General features: G+C 31.6%; 3 protein-coding genes across 4 annotated transcripts in view; all 3 read left to right on the top strand.

Moving 5' to 3' along the window:
* The window catches only part of LOC111429449 (shroom), a 233,788-nt gene that overhangs the window by 154,712 nt on the left and 57,767 nt on the right, over window positions 1-21,309 (top strand). For both annotated transcript variants that reach the window (XM_023065358.2, XM_023065356.2), the window contains exons 2-4: window positions 510-977; window positions 3,011-3,900; window positions 4,179-5,504. In XM_023065358.2, coding sequence (XP_022921126.1) covers window positions 594-977; window positions 3,011-3,900; window positions 4,179-5,504 — 2,600 coding nt within the window. In that variant the 5' untranslated portion in view covers window positions 510-593. The remainder of the gene's footprint in view (window positions 1-509; window positions 978-3,010; window positions 3,901-4,178; window positions 5,505-21,309) is intronic.
* Window positions 13,290-16,479, top strand: LOC111429452 (carbonic anhydrase 1-like). The gene is made up of 5 exons (XM_023065361.2): window positions 13,290-13,454; window positions 13,509-13,709; window positions 13,979-14,152; window positions 14,211-14,455; window positions 14,513-16,479. Exons 1-5 carry the CDS (start codon window positions 13,379-13,381, stop codon window positions 14,864-14,866), a joined length of 1,050 nt encoding a protein of 349 aa, XP_022921129.1. The 5' UTR covers window positions 13,290-13,378; the 3' UTR covers window positions 14,867-16,479.
* LOC111429453 (carbonic anhydrase 7-like) lies at window positions 17,682-20,167 on the top strand. The gene is made up of 3 exons (XM_023065362.2): window positions 17,682-19,214; window positions 19,277-19,450; window positions 19,503-20,167. Exons 1-3 carry the CDS (start codon window positions 19,091-19,093, stop codon window positions 20,132-20,134), a joined length of 930 nt encoding a protein of 309 aa, XP_022921130.1. The 5' UTR covers window positions 17,682-19,090; the 3' UTR covers window positions 20,135-20,167.

The raw sequence follows: 21,309 nt of genomic DNA, 5'->3' as shown, positions 1-21,309 counted from the left end.
ACCAGCATTAATGTCCTACAATTTTAAGCCGTAAAAAAATTATGACTATAAACATTCTGGAGGCGTTTAAGTAATTATTACGACACTAGTAAAAAATTATTAACCTAGTCTATTAACAACATTTTAATATCGCGGCTTTTATTCATAATATTTAAATTTATTTGCTCAAATCCGTAGTGCAATAGTTTTTGCATGATAATTAAAAAAAAACGCATAAGATGCGTGACGATCTAATGTCAAGCAATGAAGAGATCTTCTCACGTTCCAGGCACCTCTTTTCTCCTCCGCGATTCGTTCAAATTCCAGGTCGATTCTCACGCCTCCAATGCGGCCCCAAAAAACCGAAAATCAACGCATAATTCATTCATTCTGTTTTTACGCTTGTTTTTTTCCACAGCCCCGTTAACTTGAATAATTAACATCGAATAATTTCATCGTAGCTGTCTCCTTTATTCTGTATCTTATTTTTTACCAGATTTTTAATATTTGCGCAAACTTCTTTTTTTCAGTTAAAGAACTAAACTAATGGCTTCGAAGTTATCAAGTGGCCGTCCGAGGCTTAAGAGATCACCTTCGTCCATTCTGGGGACACAATGATGCCCTCGAGGTCGACACCGAATTTACAACAAACACCACCACAACCGATAAGAGAAGGGGTAACAACATCAACCAACGCTAACGTCGGCAATCAACAAACGGCGGTCATCGTTGAACGAAACGATGATAGCCCGCCGCCGGCGCCCCCTGTGCGCGATGCTTCCAGCCTCAAATCCATTAAATATGGACCGGGACACGAAAAATTTCCTTCGTGGCCAGTACCAGCTGCCGCTGACGCCCCCCAGGCAACCAAAGCTCCACCTGGCGGCGGTTCGCATCGTTCCAAGTCATGGACCGATCATACCAACTACCCCAAGGAAAAGGTCGTGACCTATACGAGACCATATATGAAAAGACAACATTCGTCACATATACAACAGGTACAATTTTCAATAATATACAGGTGTCTCACGTAACAGGTTCGTTAGAACTTTTTCAAGTTCCACTATTCGTAGAGGTTTGAAATTTTGGTAGCATGGGTTGTTCATTAGGATCTTTCGATCTAAAATATTTTCAAGATGGCCGCCACTTTTGGTCTACCGAAAGTAGACCATAAATTCGTTATTTTAAAGGGAATGCTGTAGTTTTTATTGTACCTTTTAATTGTACGTAAAAAAACATGTTAACTTTCATAAAAGTTATTGGTACCTAGCGTTTTTCATTTTCGAGTTATTTTGATTTTAAGTTTTTTTTTGGGAAATTTCACCATGCTCTTTAAAACCCTATATCCTAGCCAACGTTCATTCAAAAAAGCTCTTCAGCTCTTCATCTCAAAATGGCTCGATTACTCTTCAGATGCTATCAAATAGTTTGTCATTTGTTGTATCAGAGTATCTTATACAGGATGGTCAACAATTGAATTACTGTTTCTCCATATTCAATGGCAAGAAAGTAGAAAATTTTAAATTTGACGTCCCTTATTTTTTGAGCCTATCAGAAAGGGAATTTGATTCTCTACAAATTATCTATTATTATCTATTTCTATTATTATTTGTAGTATTAACTACGATTGATAATCTTTTTGTTTACTAGGTTTTATTTACCAAAAATACCCCAAACAGAAGATCACATAAATGAAACAATGAAAACAAAAAAGTAATTAATATTATAAATGATTAATTAACACGTACAATTAAAAGGTGTAATAAAAACTATAGCATTCCATTTAAAATAACGAAGTTATGGTCTACTTTCGGTAGACCGGATGTGGTAGCCATTTTGAAAATATTTTAGATCGAAAGTTCGGAATAAAAAACCCATGCTACCAAAATTTTAAAACTGTACCAATAGTGGAACCTAAAAAAGTTCTAACGAACCAGTTGTGCAAATCTGGTTAATCTTCCCAATTTATGCAAAAATTACATCTCTCTCCCAATCAATGTAAACTTTTTTGATTACCATACTTTAAATTAAAATAAAAAAGGTTTTATGTTGATTTTAACACTTATCTAATAGAAAATGAAAAATCGTTGAAAGTAAGTAAAATTTACTAAAAAAACAAAAAAGTAAAATTAAAGTAAAAGAATCAACGATCGTAACTTTTAAATTATTGTATTTTTCTTCTTCGTAACTTTTCTGGCAATAAACAAAATATTTGCGGATATTTCTTATTTTACTTTCTTATCTAAGTTAAAAATTGTCAACTATTACATTATTTTTTTAATTTTTATCAACAATTTGTCATATTTTTTCGAGTTTTTTAAATTTTTATGACAACACATGTTAGGATAATAGTTGAAAGATAATAACTTAAATGATATTGGACAATAAACCTTACGTGTTCAGTTGGTGATCTTACAATGCCTATAGGAATGTAAATTAACCTCTAAAACTAAGATACACAAACGAGTTAGTCATACATACGTTAGTCATACATAGACAAATCAACAGCAGGTCCTTTTGAAATAGTTGCTGAGCTCATACCACCTCGTATATACATAACCACCTTGAGAAAGTTGAAAAAGTTCGATTAACTGCTCACATTAATAATTTCTTTTGTCGGGTTAATCCCTATTATTATACGATTGCAATCATCTCCAGAAACAGTTCTTTTCTATGATTATCATCATTCTTCAGTAGCTAATCAGGTTCACTGTTGCCAACTAACTTCCTGTACATTCAAGTCGACTCAACTTGGTAGATTAACGACTAAATTACTGTACGATTTTAATATTTTTTATTCTTTTCTTTGAAAATTTTTTATGTGAAGATTCATTTCCGAGACACGAGTATATAAAGAGTGTACATAGTAATATCCTTTGTGACTATATTAATATTCATACACCTCGTGCATCGTTAGTCACCGCGTATTGGATTTCTTGGAATAACCCGATAATAAACAACTTTCTTTTTCTTTAAGCGATTTCGTGTGTAATCTCGCATTGACGATTATTTTTTGTTTTTCTTTTCATAGAAGTTGAAGACTGTACTTGAAAGATGTGAGAAAATCCCGCCGGAGACGTTCGAGTCGCGTTGTTTCGACAAGCTCAACGACTGTATGTACTTACCCCACGTGGATCGTGACGGGAAGTCACTGGGAGATATGGAATATACGGTGCCATCACCACCCGAAAGGGATGTCAGTAAACCACAACTAACCCAAGAAGAACTCGAAGAGTACGCGCGATCCTACCAAGAGACGTCCATCGAAAAATTAGAAATGAAAGGTTTGGAGAATTTTATCGAATATGCCAGGAGCTACGAAGAGTTCCACATCAAACAACACGACGATACCGTACTCGCTCACCTCCACCAGAAACAGCTCTCCTACGCCCAATCCGAAGGCTACCACAGTTACGTATCTTCGACAGACTCGACTTCTACACCGTTCTTAGATCGTTTAAGGAGAGACAGTGAAGCGGTCGCCACTGCTAGATGGGAAGAAGACCAAGAAAGTCATCTTCAACCCTCGCGAAGGGAAGGTAGAGACAGTGTAGTGACCACCAGTTCGGGAAGTGCTTCTTCCAGCGAAACATTAAAGTGGCACGGATCTATGAGTGACGTGTCGGTTGCTAGTTCCTGTACGCATCTCGTGAACTCCTCCTCCAGTTCCTCGGTGCAAAGACAACACATAGCGCACAGTGCGAGAGTGCAAACCCCACAAAGACACTATTCGGAATCGGTGCTGCAGAAGAACAACGATAACGAGTCTACATGGAAGGATAAAGAAAAGCGAAATAATAGTAATAATAAACTTAAATTGTTTGCTGTTAACACGTACACTGTGCAGGGTGATGAAACTAAAAGGGTCGAATCTACTGCGAGTTCTACAACAAATGGTGCATCAAGTCAACTTCAGAATAGGTAATATCCAGTTATGAAATTGTAAATATTAATAACACTTTCAAAACTTACACATCAGTGATAAAATGCTCTACATTCCTTAGAATTACATTGAATTCTGAATGTTTCCCAAGTAAATTTATTTATTGCAAAAATTTAAATTAACTCCAATCATCCAATTTTATAGATTTCAAGATAATTTTTCCTTTCTAATCTAAACGATTCATTCGTAAAGAATTTACATTGAATGAAATTCGTTTCATCATCATAATAATAATATTTTTTAAATTCTTTTCTAGGTTATCTCAGCCTCTTCCATTATCTGTAGCCGACAGAATAAACGAACTGGAGAAACAACAAAGATACTCATACTTAGATCCCAATAAAAAACACAAAGTTCCTGACCCGACGCTGAAGGCCATACAGAAAAAAGCCCTGTTGTCCTTCTACGAAAGGCATCATAATAACACGCCGTCAAAAACTAGTACTTGGAGATCAGAACCACAATTAGCACAAGCTCAACCAGCTTTAACGGTTGCTCCTCAACCACCACCAAGAGTAAAAACGCATCAAACGCCATCACGAAGAGCTTCATGTGCTTCCGATTACAGCTCATCGAAAAGAACAAGTTTAGCTTCCAGAGATTCTAAAGAAATCTCTTCAGGAAAAATTACCGCTAGACATAAACACAGTAATTCATGCGGAAGCCTTTCAACCGATTTGTTGGGACCAGTTATTGTTGGACCTTCGATCAGTTTGGATGATTGGGTACCTGAAAAACCACCGGAACGACCACCGAAAAATCCGCATTTAAGGTTAGCGTATCCTGATTTGTTTCAAGATCAACGGGTTCCAAGTCCTGATTTACCACCACCTTCACCTCCACCTATCTTGGAAGATGAAGTTATTCAAAATGACGATCCCTTACCACCGCCTCCACCAGAAATTGATTGGAGAAATAGTGATATGGAAAATTCAACGACCACTAAACAATTTCCTGCTCCACAAGTACAATCGTCTAGAAATAATAATAGTAAACTATTAAACGATGATCTCTGCTTGTTGGAACCACCGAAAAAGCCACTTATAGGACTTCCTGAACGAGGAAACCCAAGATATTCTTCGGTTCGGTATCTTCCAAGCGAACACAGGTTATCACAAAATAATTCCACTAGCGAAACTAGACATTCCATTAGCGATACGCCTTGGTCGTCAGGTTCGAAAAAATCTAAAGATCATTCTCAGCACGTCTTCAGTTTTCCGAATCACCGTAATTACGAAAGATCCAGCACGAGATATCCTTCAGTTCATAAACTTGTATTAAACGGAAATGTAGCGGTTAGTCAAAAAATTTCAAATGGTATTAGTGAATATAGAGCTGAACCTTTACGGACCATAACAGTATCGGAAAATACTTCCCCATTAAAAGAATCGCCACGTCATGTTGGAAATATGGTGAATCAAAGGGCTTCTATTGCCGAAGGGCCATTGAGAGATGTACCTCCACCTCTTCAACCGAGACAAATGAGAATTAACCAGAGTATGCGAGCAAGAATTCCGGAAAGTAGAGCATCGCCGCCCAGGGACCATACGTTGAGGGATTCGAGACAACTAAACTACACAATGTGAGTACATTTCACATTATTTTACAATAAAATTAAAGAATATTGTTCATTTTAGTTGTTAAAATGCAACATATAACGATAATTTTTGTTTGTGTGAGAACAATAAGTTGTAAATTATCATTTGTATGTGATGTGACATAATTAAACAACATGAATGTGGAATGTTGACCACTTTTTTTTCATAATAATAACGTTTTAATTGCTATTAATAATAATATATTAAAATTGAAAACTGAAAACTTAAATGAGGAATCAGTTGGAGTTTAAACAAAAACACACATAAATATATATATGTATTGATAATATTTACATAAGCTAAGCATTTAGAAAAAATTTCTCACATGTCTAATACCAATTTGCTCGATTAGGAAAATGTACTATAATTAGCAAATGGTAAAGCCCACGCAAGGGTGTTATAATGCGTTCTGAAAAGCGTCTAATCGCTGAATTCAATTAATAGTTTTTTGTCCCGACTATTTACCACACTGTGTGCCTTAATTGCATGTAATTAGCACACGCATGTACATACGAAATTAACATTTTGTTAGTAAAAGGCTTATTCGTAACGGAATCAACTCTCCACGGTTCTGATAGTAGGCGTATTATTCTTTTCCGTTGATGATTTTGTACAGTGAAGGTATATGCAACTTAACCTACGTGTTTGCTTTCACGGTGTAACTCCGCATAGGCGTATTGATCTTCCGCAAAAGACTTTATAGAGTGTATGGGTCGATCCATTACAAACCTGCTCGCCTGTACATCTAATTAAAATTAATTATGTAATTAAGGGACAAGAGTTAATTACCCCTGCTCACGTTGCCAATTACTCTGTCTACTAACATGGTAGTAAGCGTATTTGCTGGATGGGAAAACGTTCATTGAACCTTTTCATAGCATCTGTATTTGTTCTGTTAAGGAAGAGAACACCATAAATTCACTTATTGATCATTTCCTCATAATTGAAATTATTTAAATATCATGATAAATAATAGAAAGATGTTTATAAATTTTTGAATGAAAAATCCTTTAAAATATATGTAACATCGAAAATGCATCTGTATAAATCCATATACGAGTCCCACGTAACTGGTTCGTTAGAAATTTGTTTTTAATCGGACAATTTTGAAATTTTGGTTGTAGGGATCAATCATCCGACACTTTCATAACATTCTTTATACTACTTTCTTATTCTTTCAACATAAATGAAAAACTGTCAAAAATTCCATGACCTTCTAATAAAAAAAGCAAATTTTTTTTTCCGTGCATGTTTTGATAAATTTCCCAATATGAGGGAAACTACAATAAATAAGCATAGGTATGTCTATGGATGATTTGTAGAGAATTAAATTCTCTTTTTGGTAGGGTAATAAAATGGAACGACCCATGTTCCATTTATAATTTTCGAATTTCTTGCCATTGAATGTGGAAAAACGGTACTTCAATTTTGGACCAGCCTGTACATACAGCAAATGACAATCTATGTGATAGTGCCAACTTAAAAATTTTGTGAGTGAACGTTGAGAAACGCTGAGAAATAGGATTTTAAAGAGCACGGTATCAAAAAAAGCATCAATAAATTTTATCAGTCATCAAATATTTTGCATACAAGTAGAAGGTGTAACAAAACCTATAGCTTCCATTTAAAATAACGGGATAAAGGGAAATGTTTAAAATCGTCTAAAATCATTCTGGAATCATTCAGAAACAAATGAACAACAATATTTCGAATCGTTTAAAATGTTTTTTAAATATAAAAATCGTTTTAAGATCCTCCAATTTTTGGAAATCATTAATTAGCTTCAGAAAGGATCAAATTGATTGAAATGTTAATGTAATGTCGATTATAATCCTATAAAATCGTCCAAAAATATTTTAATGAGAACTCAACGTATTTTTATACTTTTTCTTATTATTAGTTTGTAATATAGAAAATCTAAGTTGGCATTTGTTACTGTTTATCAGTACCATATTTACAAAAAAAAATTAATCTTTTAATTTCAACAATATATTAACGAAAAACAACCATTAAATAGAATAATTCTGTATATTTACGACATTTTAACAGCTGCCATAAAAACATTTATTTCACATAAAACTAAACGCTTATCTAGCGAGATCTTTTTGTTAAACAAATTTGGTTGTACCAAACCATAATTTATGCGATATGTCCTTTTCTTTCAATGAGACGTTAAATATCTACTATATTTTAGCAAATAACCGGCATTAACGTCGTGTGCCGCACGAAATGATATCAAAAGAAAAACAAATTTGATACAAACTATGTTTGCTACCGTGTGCTACAATGTCGATTTAATCTATAGATTAATAATCATTACAAGTTTAGTTAAGTCAGTGAAAGTGTTTTCACTAATATCGAAATAATTAGGCAAGATAACGTTTCTAAACTACTCTCCGTATAAAATAAATAAAGCATCTCAGTATTAGTACTTTATTGCTACTGTGAGAATGAAGTTTTCAAAGAATCTATTTCTTCTTGTTATAAGTAAGTTAATGAATACTTTTCGATTGTGTTAGTAATTTTTTTTTCATAGTTCCAATTTTTTGTCATTTAGTCCAAGGAAGTGTCTATGATACAAGCGGAGGTAAATTTTAAAAAACAACGTATTAAATATGTTCAGAATATTTTTAAATGCTGATAGGTGCTGCCTTTTGGCATTTTTTCTATCCTAATTGCGGCGGTAAAGTACAATCGCCAATACCACTATTAGGAAGTATGAATGCTTTTCATGAAACGGATTTTCCTTGTATAACTAGAAGTGATACGTTATGTAAAATACCCGAAATAAAAGTAATAAGAACTCCAGACACAGGTATGAAAAAAAAATCAATTACGTATTTTTCATTATGTATTTAAATATCACCAATATAGCAGTCTCTCTGACTGTAAAATTTTACCAACGTGTTCTCAGCGATTTGAAAACAAACAACAAAGATAATAAACGTATAGGTATACATAGATCAGTAAATCGGATATTTTCAAAGTGTTGAGATTTAATTTCATACAATAATTCAATAATTATCGAATACTAATTACTTAGCATACTATAACTATCAGATGGCTCCTATTACTTAAATGAAGAGATTCTGACAACTCTTCATTTGAGTAATAGGGAGCATCTAAAACTAGATGGCTCCTATCTAGCTCCTATCCTATAAACTTGTCAGTGCACACAAAGGTTTCCAAATTGACGGTTAATTTAATTTTTTTATATTTGAATACTGTCTTGTTTGTTTTAATCGTGAGAATACGCTGGTGAAGTTCTATGGGATATACGTAAAAGCACTATGAACAAGTGAACTCTTGCACCACTTTTGATTACCTACCTGATTAGGAAAATCATTTGCTGAAGTTTGTTTGTATTTTTTAGATACATCCTAGTACAGAATGATTCATAAATAGGTTGCCAAACTTAAATTGTGTAGAGATAATCAACTTTAAAGGTTGAGATGAGATGTAAAACATAATAAACAAAATAGTATATAATCTAAATTGCTCACAGTTGAAATCAAAAATTGATTAATTTATTTCAAAATTGTCTTAAAATATAGTTTTATTAAATCTCAAAGTTTTATTCGTTATGTCAAATAATGAATACACGACTCTAATTCGAGTTCGCAACCAATTTACAAATAAAGCTGTTATTAATTAACTTAATAATTGATAAATTTTGGGCATATTTACTTAATTAACTATCTTAATCCTGTCATTATTAATATTTTTTATTCTGTTTTTGGAATTCCTTTAACGATTTTCTGTCTCACATTTTTGAAAGACAGCAGTTATTGCTTATGTTGGGTAGGTTTTTGTCACTTTTGGTAGAATTGTTGTAGAATTGTTGTAAACCACTATTAGTAGAACTAAGAGTAGACATAGAACTAGAAACTTTCGGGTTAAGCCGTGCGTCATTTTGAAAAAGTGACACACCATAAATTCAATAAGATCAGGATGCTAGCTAAAGCCGGAACTTATTTCCAGCGGATGACAAGAGAAGCGATAGGAGGCTGGGAACTTAGCTGCACATGGGAAATGTTAGTTAACTCGACGAAGCCTTCTCCACCCGGTCTTGACAAAAACAACTCAGTTGACAATTAGTCAGTAATTAGTGTTAATTAATTATTATATATTTTTTCATGTCATATCTAGTCAAACTCTTACCGATTTCGACACTTCTAACTTGATTCTGAAGAAGGTTGTAACATGACATTCGAAAACGGTAAACACATTTTCAAGAGACGCACGGCTTAACCCGAAAGTTTCTAGGTCTACTGTTAGTTCTAGTGATAGTATTAGGTTTAGTTTTAGTTCAATTGTTATAAGGTTTTTATACCTAATTCACTGCTGTATTTAGTATCTTATGTGGCCCATTTTTTAAAATTCGACTTTCTAAAACTGTGTCATTTACAAATATAGCTATGTCATCTGCAATAATTAGGATAACGTCCTGCATATAAGAGATAACAGAATGGAAGAATGGACTTCCTTGCAGAACACTTATTCGTATTCGATTATTTCGATTTGATAAATTTGTTTGATAGTGACCATCCAACCAAATTCGATCAATTGATTATTTAATATCCAAATGAAACGTTTTATTGACACATTTACTACTTTCTCCTTCTGATGTTTGAAACTGTTATATCTATATTAGTAGTAGTAAAATGAAATTCTTTCATTTTGCTCTAGAATCACTTTTACTATATATTCGATTTTTGTTTGGCACACTACTTGTGAAACATTCTCTGTATACATATGTAATTGAAAATAAACATTCTAAATTAAAACTCATCTAATCCTTTATATAGTATATCTTGAACCATTTTTTCCAAACGGAGAAAATATAAACATAACTGGCGGGCCATTATACAGTGATATTTATATTTTAAACAAACTTCATTTTCATTGGAGTGACAACGATAACTACGGAAGTGAACATTCTTTATATGGTCGATTTTATTCAATTGAACTTCACGCGGTATATTATAACTCAAAATATCATACCTTGAAGGACGCTCAAATGAAACGGGATGGTTTGGCTGTTGTTGCATACGTTTTTGAAGTCGATTCAGCTACAGTGATAGATCCGGCAATGGATATTCTAACCTCTTCCTTTACTTCAATTCAACAAGATAAAGACGTGACTTTTACTTACATAGAAAATCCATTTCCGATTGAAGCGTTGATTCCATCGTTCCAAGATAATTTTATAACTTATCGTGGATCGTTAACCACTCCTCCTTGTTACGAAAGTGTAACCTGGATTGTTTATGGAACACCTCTAAAAATTTCAATCACGAATATAGATAGATTTAGAGCATTTTATTATATCGAGCCTGGGATGCGAAACAATTTTAGGAATTTACAAAATGTAAATGGGAGGGACGTGTTTTTAAAACCATTTGTGAATGAATTAGTTCTGTAGATGAATATTAAGAAAATTATTTTAATAAAATAATAGTAATAATTTAAATAAAAAATAATAATTTCAAAAATAAAATTATTAAATTTATTAATAAAAGATTAAACAAAACTTTCGAATAATTTAACAAATTCGAACAATTTATTATTTAAAATAATTTAAAACAAGCTTTTTACATTTGGGAAGAAATAGTTTTAGAATATAAAAGTATATCTTAATAAATCGGAAAAATTGTGATTTTTTTTATAAAAAAAAGGTGTTATTAGGGGATATTATAAAAAAACATGTTTTCAGGTGTTGTAAATTTTTCATAACCTTGAATATTTTTACGTTCGACATGGAAATAATATTTTGCGAAATATTAGATAAAAAATGTTACTTTTTGATAAAACCGCATAGCAACAAAATAATTTTGTGGAAGGATCTCAGCAAATAAACTTAATCTGGAGCATTACATTTTTTAGCCATGTGGTACGAATAAGTTTCAAAGTGAATTCCTCGAAACATATTCCTGAAAAAATATGTGCAAGTGGAGGTTGACTTTGAATACTTTTAAAAGATTAGCTAGTTTATTTTTACCAGGAAAAGACCTATTTATCTTAAATTATAGTTAACTTAATGTATTATTTACTTACAGATAGAGAAAAGTATTTGTAATAAAATATGATAAAAAATTATTCAACACAATAAAATTTTTTGAACATTGCTAGAATCCACTTTTACAACTTAATGATTTATCTAATCACTTAACTTATACTATACTGGGTGTCCCTTAAAAGTGGCTCACCCCCATATTTTTCTTTATTATTGGTGATATAAGAAAACCATTTGGAATGAATAGTTAGACCGTTAAAACGGATTATTACGACATGAAATCATTCTTTTTGTACTTCCGGTTATACCGGATGTGAGTACTAATTTCGCTATTTTTTTAAATCTATAATTTTTTTTTCTTCAGTTGGGTTGACAGTATAATTTCACATAACTTTTATTTGAAAAAATTTTCACGATCGCTTATAATTTTTGAAAAAAAAATTATTTTCGTTATTTTATAACGTTTTAGTACCTTCAGAAAATGTATTACAACTTTTGACGCATAGTAGCTAGGTTAATAGTATAAACTACGTTATGTCCCTCTTGATTTGTTATTTCTCGAGCAGTGATCACTGCTATGCTTTAGTCAGTGGTTCTTTTTTAATAATGGTGTAAATTAACAGTTGTATTAAATTAGTTTTAAAAGAAAAACGCGAATTAAGTTTAATTCATTATTTTTGATTTTTTATTTTTTTCTTTATTTTTTGTTCTTTTACACTAAATTTTCTGTAGCTGATAGTAACTTACAATGTACAATGTCCATTGTACATTATAATTTGGATTGTTTACTTTATTTTGGTTAAAACGTCCCAGATCACCTGACCTCACACCTTTAGATTCTTTCTATGGGACAAAATCAAAAATGAGCTGTATAATACACCAGTAAGGTCTCGTGAGGTATTAGAAAATAAATCGAATTAGAAATTGTATTACCTAAATATCTCCGCAGGAATAACGTCGAGTCGGTAGATCGATAATACGCAAGATACAATTATATCAAAATCGAGGCGGGAGCATTTTGAAAATTTAGAAAATTAGTTTTTTTGAACTTACAATTGAATTAAATTTAATTGCTGGATAGCGTTTTTCTTTTAAAACTAATTTAATACAACTGTTAATTTACACCATTATTAAAAAAGAACCACTAACTAAAGCTAGCAGCGATCACTGCTCGAGGAATAGCAAACAAGAGGGACATAACGTAGTTTGTACTATTAACCTAGCTACTAAGCGTCAAAAGTTGTAATACATTTTCAAGGTATTAAAAGGTACTAATTATTAAAGTACTAAAACGTTAAAAAATAACGAATATAATTTTTTTTTCAAAAATTATAAGCGATCCTGAAATTTCTTTCAAGTAAAAGTTATGTGAAATTATACTGTCTACCCAACTGAAGAAAAAAAAATTATAGATTTAAAAAAATAGCGAAATTAGTCCTCACCGGTGTAACCGGAAGTACAAAAAGAATGATTTCATGTCGTAATAATCCGTTATAACGGCCTAACTATGTGTTCCAAATGGTTTTCTTATATCACTAATAATTAAAAAAATATGGGGGTGAGCCACTTTTGAGGGACACCCGGTATATAACCCTTAGAAATATCATACATAATTTCTCTGGTATGTTTTTCGCATAAACCATTAAGAGTTGCGACCTTTCCGGAAATCGATAATTTATTATTTTATACATAATATATTAATTTTATTAGAAGCTGTACTTACTGTAGCAATTACAAGTACATATGTCAGTTTAATCGACAAAGTGAATCTGTCAATGACAGACGAGCGAAGGTTATAACTTTTTAATATTTTTGATCGCGGGTCTAAATTAGTTGTGCAAAATGATTGTTCTTGGGTGTAGGCCGCACTCTCTAAGGAGACCTATATCGTATATTCTCAAAACAAACAAGTATTTTTGTAAGTGGCAATGTCCCATTATTAGACCTGTGATTACTCTTAGATTCCTTCCAGACAACTTCGTAAATCATGGTGTTCGGTTAGAATCCAGGTACGTAAGAGACCAAATTCCTATTTTCAGGTCTTCCAAGATTTGGGATTTACCAGCTAATCCAACAGAACTTAAACATTCGTACTATTGGTGTAGAAGCAGTTCCTCAATACACAATTATAAAACCACCAATATAATACAAACTGAACCCTCAGAGTCTAAAGGTAAGAAGGGGCGACATTTCACGTTCTAAATTTAAAGGACGATTGAAGAAACATTTTGTTAATAACAGATTTGACCATAATTTGTACATTTTAATAATACTATAAGTATGCTTTAAAATGTTTGTTATCATTTGTTACACATTAGAAACTATTGTTACATTTTTTATTATTTTCTATTTCATTTTGTTAAGAAAAACGAGAAATGATTTTATCACAGGAATAGATTTAACACTTTTTTACTTTTATAACACAATAAATATAATTTGTAGACACAAAAACTATGTTACGAAGGTACGAAACTTGTATTGGACTAAACCAATCTCCAATAGCTTTACCATTACCATGCAACGCCCCGTTAAGGGCAAATCTTCCACAATTTAGTCTTAGCGAATCATTTTATGAAATACCTCAAAACATAACAATAACAAGACAAAGTTATACAGGTAAATAAACAAAATTATTTTAAATATATTCTCTTGGTTATCTAAACTTTATTTGCAGTCAAACTTGAATTTGCAAATGCATGTAACATTAAAGTCACCGGTATACAAAAAGGTACTTGTTACGTCTTAGATCAAGCACATTTCCATTGGGGCGATAACAATGCAATCGGAAGTGAACACTCAATGAATGGTACGTTTTACCCGATGGAAATCCACTCCGAATTTTATAACACTAAATACAAATCTTTTGCTGATGCTCAAACGAAATCAGATGGTTTAGCAGTTTTTACTTATTTCGTAAAGGTATTCAAAAGCATTTTTTTACAATTCAATTTTTTAAATTTTTATTTTTTACAAAAGGTTGTTCAAGAAACGACAAGTTCTCAATCAAGTACATTGGATTCTATTGCAGCTGCAATTAAAATTCTTACACAGAAAAATTTTGCGAAGGTGAACGTTAAAAAATCGTTTTCTTTTGCGGAGTTTTTCCCAATTCTTCAAGACAATTACGTTAGTTACCATGGATCTATAACAACTCCGCCTTACTACGAAAGCGCCACTTTTATTGTTTTTGAAAAACCTCTGGAAATCTCCGCCGAAACTATGGCAGTGTTTCGAAGTTTGTATAAGGTTGAACCTGGTACACGTAATAATTTTAGGCCTTTACAACAACTTAACGGTAGAAAGGTTTTTGGGAAATGTAGATGTTTCTGAATATCAAAGGAAGATTAAGAACATTCGTTGTTTAAAAAATCGCAAGTTTTGTTGTATTTCAAATAAGACTAAATAAAACTGGCCATAAATATTTTAAAAATCACGCAGATTATATAATACTTTTTTACAAATTGTATTTTCAAGCTGCTATAAAGTTTACCATGTCTGAGATAACCACTGTTAAAGAACAGCTTGTGTTGAAAAGCAAAACGAAATAAATATTAACAATTAACATAAAGTTAATTTTAAATTATTATTAACTGAAATGACACATTTTAGTTAATTTTATTTGTCAGTCATTTATTAGGATTATTTATCATTTATTATTTGTTGGGGTATCATTGTATTCATCTTTTTTAGTCCTATTAGAAAAATTAGGGCGTGCCATAAAAAAAAATAAAGCTGAATAATTTTTCCGAAAAACTAAAAGCGATAAACAATTTTTTATATTAAAATATTTAGAGTGATAAAATATAAAAAAGTCGATGTTATTTAGCAATTTAGCTCATAACGACATCTCGAACTGTTTTCATATTAGACCGGACTGGAGTTACTTCTGAAGCGGAATGTATAAAAGCTTCCTAAACATATGTTTAAAAAATATTATTCTACTTCTAAGATAAAACTTATTTTTTTGAAACTTTATGAAGGTGCTTGATAAGATAAATAGTATTGATAAGAAGGAAATAGGAAGAAAATATTTGGTGAAGTTGAGGTTAAAATGATTACCATAAAGTGAATAGAAATGGCTTTTAAAGAGAATCAAATTTATTACACTTAAAACTAAAAAAGAGATTATCTAGAAATGCCTAGTTAATAACATACGGCTATCAAAATGTAATAAAATTTAGTGAGGTTTAATATTATTGGCATGGCGTAAGAACTTGATCAGCCCTCCTGGTAAATTTTTTATTTTCAAGAAACATATAACAAAAGAACCTTTTTTTCGTTCTTTTTACCTGAAAGTGTTTTTAGCAAATAATGTTACATAGAGATAGTTTTGGTATTTTCGTTCTGATACTATTTTTGTTGTAGTGCTATTTTTGTTATCAGGATTTTGTCATTATGGTCTGTTTGCATTTCTTAATATTTTACGATAAAATGGAGATCATAAAATATTAGAAATCTACATTGTGAAAATGTGAAATGGAGGATATACCTAAATAGAATAACACCGTATCTGTTGACAATGAATAACCATTGGAGCATGCTTAAATTTTCACTATGTTTTTATACCATTTTATCTAGTCTTGTATAAATACTCGACACTTTCGTCGAATAAACATTACCTAAACTTAATGCTAAAAGTTAGATTATATGATACCATTTCATTGAATTGTTATTGCTAAATTAACGAAGAAAATTCAGATGTACATGAAAGAGAATTCATATATTATATACTTGATATAGACGCTACGATGTTGTCTAGTTATCGTGATCGCAAACAGCATATCAACATATTAACTATATTTACAAAACCAATTAAATATCTCAATAAACCATCTCCCACTATTCTGTATCGAGAGTCTATATGTTGTTGTGACCGAACTTTGTGGGTTTAAGGGAAGAGATGTTTATGAAAGAAATATATGAAAAATGTTTGATCTGGTTGACGTATGTATTTTTGTTTGATTTCCCTATTCTAATTTTACCAGGATGTTCCAGAGGTATGCCACACTGATTTCGATGAAAAGTACGGCTGACTATTTCTTTATATGTGTGGCCAAAGCCCCTGGTCAGGTGTAAGTGTTGAAAGTTGGGGTAAAAATTATATTTTTACTTATATCTGGAAAAAGAAGTGATATTTAAAAAATTTCTCAAGTTTAATATGCACTGTGTACATAAAATAAGGAATAAATCGACAAAAATTCGGGGAATATTCTTCCAGAAAAATGCTTGGTCATCTATGTTATTTTTGTTAATGCGCATTTTTTGAGATAAAATTGAAATATATATATGTTGATCCCTAAGTTGACATTTTTAAATAGCAACCTCCATTTTTGTTGCATCTATCGATTTTACGTCAAAATTTGAGTATTTTCCATGAAAAAATGGCGTTTAATACACATTGTATGCTATTGGACAAAAGAAAATCCCGGATGAATGCGAACATAATATACCCAGTATCCTGAAAAAATAACGTTAGGGCAGAAATTATCAACAATCAATCAATTACTCAATTACTTTTTTGAACTCACTCAACGGTCTACATATCTTGATTTCTTACAACAATCCCCAATTTAAGAAATTCATGTCCCAGTGCCAATACGTGCTAATGACGAAAGTTTTAGGTTTATACAAGATGGTGCACCACCACATCATGCAGTTCAGGTTAGGCAATACCTAAATAAAGTAGCATTTCGTAATAGATGGATTGGAAGCGTGGATCAATTGAATGGCTACTAAGATCCCTCGATCTCTATCCTTTGGATTATTTTTTATGATGACATCTTAAAACTGTGGGACACAAAACAATGTTATCTTTTACTTGAAATAAAATAGTAAAGTAATTTTTGACAGCTCTTTTCTGGGAAACAGCTGAATATCGACATAGGGTGTGCAACATAAAAAATACTCAGAATTTTAAGTAGAATCCATAAATACAACAAAAAATGGGGGTTCTACTATTTTAAAGTGTTAATTTAGAGATCGTATCTCAATTTTGGACACCTGCACATTTCAATTTTATATCAAAAAATGCGCGTTAAAAAAATAACATAGATCTCTAAGCATTTTTCTGGAAGAATATTCCCTGAATTTTTATCGAATTTATTCCTTACTTTATGTACACAGTGTATATACTGCATTAAGTCTAAATCAAAATAGTGTGATAGTATTATAATATTTTTTTTATTAACATTGGCATTCGTGATTGACTTATTGATTGGAGATAAGCTAACCATTTGGAATAGAAGGTTATATTTTCGCTTTTATCTATGCAACAAAATTTTACTCCAAATTTACGCGGCATAGCATAACTAAAATAAAATAATGACTTGAACTGCCATGTCCTTCAATTACACCACTAAAAACTACAGGAAGAATTGTTGAAATTGATTTCTATTTTGTTTATAGAACATCCGAATACGATTCCCATTACTTCTGCGTACGTGTATTTCTCTGTTGTTTTCTTGCTAGCACGCTAACTGAGTTTAAAAGTGTTGATGTACATCGCCAGCTTGACCGCCATTTATTTTATATATTATCTGTTGTCTTGAATCATACTAGTAAATGACCAATGCTTGAATGTCTATAATGGTTCTTTACAACTTATCGTTTCAGGTTTCTTGCCTGCTGCAATAGTAAGAATCGTTTCCACTCGTTCCTGAATAGTATTGGGCTATTATTGTTGATTACTGAAAGAAAGAAATAAAAAATAGTCGATATCAAGTAGATGATTTATAACAACTTGTTACCAACAACTTCGTCCTGTATCGTATTTTCGATATCTGCACACAAAAAAACCGGAGTTATTCAGACTTTTGCATCACCTTATGTTTGTATTTTTTTTAAAGAGCTTTCGATTGATTTGCCTGTTTACTCATTGGGTTACTACACAAAATGTAGTGGAATTTAACGAAATTTTAAAATAATATCAATTTTATTTTATAGGCAAAAAGTAATTATTTCAATGGAATTACAAGAGATTTTCAAAATGTAAAACCATACCCTTATGGTTTTACATTTTTTATTTCTTGATTTACCGATACTGTATATTCTTCATTACAAGTAATACATAGAACATAGAAAGAAGTTCTAAGTTGTTTCTGAAGAAGATTGTAACATGGCATCGGGAACGTTAAACATTTTTTTCAAAAACGCACGACTTAACCCGAACGTTTTTAGTTCTAGGTCTAATGATAGTGCTAGTGTTAGTTTAATTAACACCAACCGTGGAAGCCTTCGTACTTATATTACAATTCGAATTTGTTAAAAAGTACTTTTTTTAATTAATCCATTTGTACAACAAAAACAATTTTTATCAGAAAAACTGAATTTAAGATAAGATGTCATTAACTTTTTACATTTCACGTTTTTGAAAATATCCTTTAATCCGCCCCCTGTAAAGTCATAACCGTAAAAATTCTCGATATAAGTAATATCTTTTTGGTGTTTTTCCTTAATTACTGGAATGCATATTAATATTATATACTTAATGGTTATCTTTACGAGACTACATAAAGTTGCGCATATTTAAACCGAAGCAACTCTATTTTCTGTCTAATGAAAGTATATGTAACACAAGAAATGGTGTGCACAAATAATTTCTTAATTTTCGTTTATATTGTTACATTTCTGCCCATACAACTTGTAATCTGTCATGGAAATATTTATGTTGACGATGGAGGTAATTTATTATTTTTCGATTTTTTTTATATTATTTTAGTTTGTTCTAATAAATTGCAATAGGTCCCAAAGATTGGCCAAATAAATATCCACAATGTGGAGGAAATCGACAATCTCCAATAAATTTACCAAGCATCTGCGATGCTCTCAGAATCAACAACTATGGAAATTTTCGAAGATCGAAAACGTTTACTAAAAAACCAAATAACGTCAAAGTTTCTGTTACTGATCATGGAGGTATCTTAGTTTAGTATATTTAATGGCCTGATAATTAAAACCAAATTTTTAGTTGAAATAAAACCAACCTACGAATATGGGGAACAAGTAACGATAACCGGAGGACCACTGCAAGATACCTACGTTCTTGAACAAATTCATTTTCATTGGGGCAGTAATAATTCAGTTGGTAGTGAACACACAATAAAAAGCAAAGTTTATGCATTAGAAACTCACGCCGTACATTATAATTTCAAATACGGTTCTTTTAAAAACGCCATAAATCAATCAGATGGTTTGTTAGTAATTGCTTACGTTTATTATCCCCAATGGATTACCAAAAGCAAGAGTTGGAATTTGCTCACGAAACAATTTGTATACATGTCCGACACTAACACAACCGAATCCGACATAACTGGCTTTCCAGCGCTTACTGACATATTACCACCTTTTGACAGTAATTATTACACTTATTCGGGTTCTTTAACAACACCTCCATGCTCCGAATCTGTTACTTGGATCGTATCGGGAAAACCTGTACCCATTTCAACAGTTAGGTTAAGGGCATTAAGAGGGCTTTATGGTATACAACCTGGCGCAATCAACAATTTTAGACCAGTTCAACCACTTAATGGTAGATTGATTACTGTTAAAATTAATGAAGCGGAATATATATTAAAATGTATTTTTGGTCGTATTTTATAAATACAAATAAATAACCATTGCAGAATTTTCAAATTTTTTGTTTAAATACAGACGCAGTTTATTACCTTGAAAATAATTTACCTTAGAAAGTTTTCCTGGTAGCATAGAATGATTAATGAATGATTAATCAAATAATGTAACAAAACAACCAAAACGCTAGATTTAGTTAACAATAAAAGCCACCTTGTTGAAAAGTTATTTAATCAATAAAAATACACCAAGCATTTTCGTATATCTACATTGACGATTCTCATCTAAAGAAGTGAAACCTCGAAGTTCACTTAGCTATCACGGGAATGAAATAAGCATGATTTTTCGAAGATTTGACAGTTTATGCAGCGATGTGGAAGTTTTCGAATATACTATTATTATACAGTACACGTCATAAGTTTGAAAACGGTTCGAGATATCGTCATCAGCCGAAACACGTCGATTTTTATTTTTTGCGATTTTTATCACTTAGTTTTTCCGGAAAATCTGTGAACTGTGTTTTTTTTAAATGGAACATGCTATATATTATATCATATTATAAAAGAGATAAAAAATACAAATCCAACGATACCTCACTATCAAATACTGATTAATTAGTAGTCAATCAAATATTAGTTAACTAGTTTTTATGATATTAATTAATAAATATTGCGGAAAATGCGGCGGGCGGAACTTTTAAAAGACGCCCCACCTCTTAGATTTCTCTTTTTATTAATTAATATCATAAAAACTAATTAACCAATAAAGTTTGCCAACTGTTCGAAAGTACATCAAATTGAAAGGGGCTAAATTTATTTAAAATCGTCATATTGAAAACTACTGAAAGGGTATTTATCTATACGTGGTGACTTGTATCACCACGTATAGATAAATTTATTTGAAGATATTGTCAAATAAAGTAACGAATATTGCTGACGAAAAACGAAATCATTTGATTTCGTCTTCCATCGTCTTATTTAAGAAGCCATTGATGAAGGGAATGACATCACAAATTTGCGTTGTATTTTCTTGAAGCATGTACAACAATGTAGATGCGATACGGCCTTTTATATATATATGGATGAAACATATTTACATTCGTTCTAGACAAACAAGACGTGCTTCGTTTTACCTCCTTACCATCCAGATCTATTCCTTGAAAAGTGATTTCTTTACGTATGTTTATGTTTAACGGAAATTCCCTT

The sequence above is a fragment of the Onthophagus taurus genome, chromosome 1, assembly GCF_036711975.1.
Source record: "Onthophagus taurus isolate NC chromosome 1, IU_Otau_3.0, whole genome shotgun sequence".
Lineage (NCBI taxonomy): Eukaryota > Metazoa > Arthropoda > Insecta > Coleoptera > Scarabaeidae > Onthophagus > Onthophagus taurus.
The sequence above is the reverse complement of the archived record's forward strand: the minus strand, read 5'-3'. Positions and strand labels throughout refer to the sequence as shown.